The sequence below is a fragment of the Bos grunniens genome, chromosome 5, assembly GCF_055505025.1.
Source record: "Bos grunniens cultivar Pamir isolate PY7600 chromosome 5, Bosgru_T2T1.0, whole genome shotgun sequence".
Lineage (NCBI taxonomy): Eukaryota > Metazoa > Chordata > Mammalia > Artiodactyla > Bovidae > Bos > Bos grunniens.
The window spans coordinates 45,109,449-45,115,569 of record NC_141169.1 but is presented as its reverse complement, the minus strand read 5'-3'; the positions used below and the strand labels follow the sequence as shown (position 1 = coordinate 45,115,569).

The 6,121-nt window shown below is 34.6% G+C and overlaps 1 protein-coding gene across 1 annotated transcript; it reads right to left on the bottom strand.

The window, feature by feature from the left end:
* Window positions 1-211: 211 nt before the first annotated feature.
* On the bottom strand, window positions 212-5,832 carry LOC147371848 (lysozyme C, intestinal isozyme). Its single transcript, XM_086400042.1, has 4 exons — window positions 5,637-5,832; window positions 4,258-4,422; window positions 2,234-2,309; window positions 212-1,085 (listed from the first exon to the last, which is right to left on the bottom strand). The coding sequence occupies exons 1-4, from the start codon at window positions 5,830-5,832 to the stop codon at window positions 1,019-1,021; spliced, it is 504 nt and encodes a 167-aa protein (XP_086256168.1). The 3' UTR covers window positions 212-1,018.
* Window positions 5,833-6,121: the final 289 nt, after the last annotated feature.

Below are 6,121 nucleotides of genomic sequence, written 5' to 3'. Positions count from 1 at the left end.
AGCTGTGTGGCACCACCAAAAAAATTTTAATTTAAAATATTAAGTGAGATCTCTCAGCATGCTTATGGATTTCTCGCAGCAACACCCAGCTGTTTCTTTACAGGTGAAGATGTAGGAAATACTAAGTGTCAGATCATTTTTTTCCCCAAATATATACATATGTATTTCTTCAGAGACATTACATGGCTCTTAACAAATAAAGACAAGGTATGAATTGCAAAGCTTTTAATGAAAATGTTTGTATTTTTTTACAGTTTGCATAATTTCACATCTATTTAATAGCAATTAATTCAATGCTTGCAAGCTCATCTACCTCTGAATTTGTCATAAAGTGTGAATCTAAGTTAATAAAATTAAGGAAAAGCATTAGCTTGTCTAATCCTTCTTTATGTTCCAGAATCAGCAAGATGCATAATGAGTTCTTTACAAAGGCTAAAATAAGTTGATGTATAAATTGTGAGTTTATTTTTAAAGCTATGTAAATGCAACATTTCTACAAAAACATTTAAATCAAAGGCCACATTGTATGAAAACAAAATTCTTAATTCAGGCTGTTTTCATAGTTAGTCATTTGACTAACTGTCAAATTCATCTCCTTTTGGCTGGACAGATGAAAATTCACATGCCTACACAGTGGGACTTTGCCCAAGATCAATTCACTTAAAGATATTCTTTTGTAATATTTGTGTTAAATATTGGGGAATACTTGTATCATTCAAAATTAAGTCTGGGTTATTTCTTTGATTAAGAACTTAATGTACTAGAGATACATTTGCTAACTAAGGTTTTAGACAAATATTCACCAGCATTAGTTCTGTTAAGAACCTGAAAAATGTTGTAGTAATATCAAACAATTAGCATATGAGGTAAACATCAAGCCTCTTAGAAGAAAGACCACATGCTCCTGCTTCTGTAAAAGCATTATTTGTTTGAAAGAGTGGTAGTATAACATTTTACTCAACTATTACTTCTTAATATGAAAAAGAGACAAATGAGCAGAAGAAAGAAAACAACAGAGTTACAGTTTGCAACCCTGAATATAACTGCTGACATCTCGGTTTCGACACTTGTTTTTCCACGCCACCCTGTAGAGAAAGATGAAATACATGGTAATAAGGTTAAAACATATCTTCATCGTGTTATACATATTTCAGATCCTTTGGGAGAACAAAACTGTTTATCAATATATGAAATACAGGCTACAGATCGATCCAAGTATTGCTATTTATTAACTGGAGACGTGTATACCAAGGAGTTCACATCTCTCCCAAGCCTTCACTAGAGCACAGAATGCTGAACACAAATATTGAGTCTTGTGTAGTCCACAACACAACTGCAAAGCGTGTTCCAAATTTACTTACTTTCGAAATTAATTTCAAGATATGACAAGAATTGGTAGAGTATGTAGAAACTTAAAAACTCTAGAAGCCCTTAAAATAAATTGAGGAATAAAAGAATTAGATTCTGAATCGGTTAAAGTAGATTATTTCTATGTAATACACTGTTGAGCATAAATCTAATTTTTTAGATTTTCAGTTCTCAGTAGCATACCTTGGTCTTTGAGAATACTCCCTCACTTGTCTCATAACAGTAGGGTAAAACTACTGTAAAACAGTAGGGTAAAACTCCCCCCGACCCTTTTTTTTTAAACCGCACCACATGGCCTCTGGTATCTTAGGTTCCCCAACCAGGTACCAGACCCCCACCTCCTGAACTGAAAGCACAGAATCTAAACTACTAGGGAAGACTGCAGGTCTCCCTTTTAAAGCCTAACGCATGCCTTGCTCTGTAAAAGGAACTTACATAGTGTTGCAGTTTGAAGTTTATACTTCAAACACAAACAAACCAGCTCATAGAAAAAGAGGTGAGATTTATGGTTACCAGAGGTGGCTATTGTGGGTGGCGTGAGGGGTGGGGAATTGGATGAAAGCAGTGGAAAGTACTACAGACTTCCAGGTATAAGATAAACAAACACTAGGGATGTAATGTACGACATGATAATATAATGAATAGATCAGAGTGTAAATCCTAAGCTTTTCATCACACACACAAAACTTTTTCTTCTGTTTCTTTAACTTTTTATCCATTGAGATCACGGGTGTTCACTAAACTTACTGTGACAATCATTTTGGGGTGTACGTAAATCATTTATACTGTACACCTTAAACTTACGAAGTGCTGTGTGTCAATTATATCTCAACAACACTGGACGGAAAACAAAAAAATAACATACCATGCTGTAATGCCTTGCCGACTGACAATCTTCTTTGCACATGCTACAGCTTGAGTGATGTCATCTTTCAGCATAGCTGAAAAAGAAGTGGTGAGAAATGAGGACAGTGTTCACAGGAATTTCATGTAAATTTTAGGTTCAGCCAGCTTTATTCTCTTAGGCTGAGGAAAGAACAACTAAAATTATTTTTTTAAGAGTCCCTTTATCTGTGAATATTGGGAGAAACTCTCTCCATTCCATCTCACTTGGCATGAAATAAAGCATTTTGTTTCTCATTTGCCAAAGTCTTTGGAAGCTCTGGAACTATTAACAAATATGATAGAAGGTTCTCTTCTCACTGGACACTGTGAAAACCAAACAAAAACAAACAAGAAGAACCTGGTCTAGCAGTTTTTTGCTCAGCAATTCTACTAGTGGAAATTTACTCCAAAAAAATAATAAGATATGTACCCAAGATATATATGTTAATACAAGAGCTGGATTGATAAATTTTAGAATATTTATATAGTAGAATTCTATTCATCCAGAAAAAATAATAAAGATTAATATTTGTTAAAAAATTATTTTTTACAGTAAAGAGCAAATTGTAAGCTGGTAAATATAGTTCAGTTTCATTTTTGTTGAAGCACATTGCTTACATGTTTGTGGGTACAAATGTGCATAATACAGCTTTATATTCATGTACATGAGTGATATATATTCTGAAAGAAGATGTGGATACCAAAAGTTACCAGTGGTCATAAATCTCTGGGTAGTAAGAATTTTTATTCAATGACCACAGATTATTAGATAATAAAAAATAATTTTTAAACCCTAACAATTAACTGAATACAAAAGAATATCCAGAAACTAATCTTCTTTATTAGGAATTTTAATATTAAAAATTAAACAATATCAAATTTGCAATACTTCTCAATATTTTATGCAATAATATTGTATGCAATAAATATTGTATGCAATACTTCTCAATATTTTATGCAATAAATATTGTATGTAAATAAATATGTAGCAAATACATATTTGCTAAGTAGCTTCAGTCGTGTCCGACTCTGTGAGACCCCATGGACTGTAGCCCCTCAGGCTCCTCTGTCCGTTGGGGTTCTCTCAGGCAAGAATACTGGAGTGGGCTGCCATGGCCTCCTCCAGAGGATCTTTCCAACCCAGGGATCAATCCCGTGTCTCTTATGTCTCCTGCGCTGGCAGGCAGGTTCTTTACTACTAGCCTCACCTGGCAAGCCCTAAATATTGCATATGTTATCTCAATTTGAAAAGGAACTCAATAGAATATTTGTTTCATTCTGATTAAACAAATCCATATATTAAATTGTTAGAATGATAGTGATTAAATATGAAGTGTAGTTTTTAGAGATGCACAGTAAAGAATTTAGAAATGGAAAGTAATAATGTTTCTAATTCACTTGAAAATCACTCAGCAAAAAACCACCAACTGGATAATATATACATAAAAGCAGTAAACATGACAAAATGTTAACAACTGCTAAAGCACATATTATACTGTTAAAGTACACATTTATGTTGATATACTAATGTTTCAAATTGTTCACATATTTAAATATTTCATAATCAAAAGTAAAAGTTTTTTTAAAAGACCACACATATTCCTCCTCTTTGGTTAACTACAAATTCTTTCATTTTCCAACAAAGGAGTGTATATTTAAAACACACACGCACACATCCTGATTATCCCTAAACCTTTCCCAAACAAGGTAAGTAGGAGGAATAGCATTGTTCTTTACAAAGCATCAACAAGTCCAGTTATAATAAAGTGATAGATCATTCCAAAAATTTTTGTATGTTAACAAACAGCAACCTTTTATGATACCAGCTGTTTAATTTCTTACTTAAGGACTTAGGTAGATAATAAAGCATTTCTAGAAGTTAAGATGGAGTTTTTGTAGGTCCCTCATGAACTCTCCAAGACCTTTTCATTTGTATTAAATCTCTCTTCTTATAGGTACCACCAAATGGGACCTGTGCCATCACTTAACATTATCTTGTCTTACCACTGCAGGATACACCACAGCCGTTAACTGCTTTTGGGGTTTTGCCATCATTACACCACCATTTGCTGTTGATCTGAAATATCCCATAATCAGTGCTTTTGCTTCCAGGATTGTAGTTTGTAACTCGTGTGTTATAACGGCTTTCTCCATAGGTCAAACACATCCCTGAAAAAAAATGTATTTTTAGTAATGAACAGCAACATCATATGCCTTATATTTCATAGCACAATTCTATTTTACTAATGATTTGTTTTAGAAGCATAAAGATATATTTTACTTGTAAATATTTTAACACTTGGTGTTGAGGGCCCTTAAGAGAATTCTTTTGTTAGCCAATCATTTGAAAATACTAATGAAATAAGATAACATATTGCAAAAATATTAAAATAGCTGTGTCTTCTATTACTATTACCCTTCCCGTGCTCCCATCCCTAGGTAAGATTGAGCCTAGAGTGGAAAAAGCAACAGAGTTGGTGAGTCATTAGCAGCAGATGTATATGCTAATGGGAAAATACCTTTATTAGAAAAAGTAAGGATTTTCTAGGAGAAAGAAAATTTCTTATGATACCTAAAGGTGAATTTGGGTATCAAAATAGAATCCAGACAACAAGAATCATAGAATAGGAAAGACTATGTCATCCAGCCAGCCAGCCAGTTGCTCATTCGTTCAAAAATAACTTAAGGAGGGGAAATATATGAATTCAATCTGAAAAATACAGTGAGGACGTTGACAAATATGGACTAAAGTACACAGCCACTTTTCCTTAAGGTACATCTTTAATTCTGTGGAAGAAAATGAAAATTAATTAATGGAGAGTTAAAACAATAAGATATATTTTCATGCTGCATTTCAGGGATCCTTATGTAGATATTGACTGAGGGAATTAGGTTCCTACTGTCCCTGTTTTAAGAGTTCAATGTAAGTTTTAAAAAACTTTGTTTAAAAGCTCAACATCATGGTAAGGGGATTAAAAATGAAAACAAACAAACAACACTGCCTACTCAGGCTTGCAGAACACGAGTTCCAAACTGGAAATGAGTAGAGTCAAACACCAAGGGCTTGACAGACCTATCCCAGGTTCTGAAATATATCTTAGAGTCAGCCTTCATGTACCAGCTGGCAAATTTAGTGGCACTAGAGGAGTATATGGGAATCTGGCATGCTTAGAATGGTATAGAATTTGACCCTCCCATGACTCATTCCTTCACCTGGTACATCTGATTCTAAAGGAAACTTTGATGTTTTTAACCATTGTAAATGTGCAAACCTGCCAAGAAATAAAAAGGCCCATTCACTCAAAGTCTCTTTCTTCTTCCTCTGTTAGTGTCTGTTCCACACCCGGCTAACTGTTTGAAAGGATGAAGAAGAGTTAACTTACAATTTGCCAGGCTGACTCCCTTATAGCCATCCAGTCCATATCTTCTCAGAGTTCTGGCAAGCTCACACCTCTCAAATTTCTTGCCCTGGACAGTGACAGAAAGGAGGAGAAGCCCCAGAATAAGGACAGCCTTCATGTTGACTGAGAAGCCAGACCTCCAGGCTGACCAGGGTGAGCTGGACTTGGTATTTAACATCTTTTCAGTTCCCTCTTCTCTGATCAGTTTGGGGGCTCCACCCTTGGAGACATGTGGAAAGCAGGGACGTTTTATTACTTCACTGACACTAAAAGTTTTGTTCTGTATGTTTGCAGAGGGATATTCTGATGTCCTAAGAGTTAATTGCAAGAAAATAATGAAATATACTGATCAGGAAGAACTGGGATTAGCACTATTGAATTTGAGCAACTATAAAGGAAAAAAAAAACCCTGAATGAACATTTTACACAACTGAAAATGAGTTCCCATCTTGATTAACATTCACTTG

What these genes read in the sequence shown, in the direction of transcription:
- LOC147371848 (XM_086400042.1), bottom strand. Translation starts at nt 5,832, where the DNA reads ATGTTAAATACCAAGTCCAGCTCACCCTGGTCAGCCTGGAGGTCTGGC. An exon ending in CTGTGGTGTATCCTGCAGTG is followed by an intron (nt 2,310 to 4,257) that starts GTAAGACAAGAT and finishes CTTCTTTTTCAG; the next exon opens with CTATGCTGAAAGATGACATC. An exon ending in CGGCAAGGCATTACAGCATG is followed by an intron (nt 1,086 to 2,233) that starts GTATGTTATTTT and finishes CTTTCTCTACAG; the next exon opens with GGTGGCGTGGAAAAACAAGT.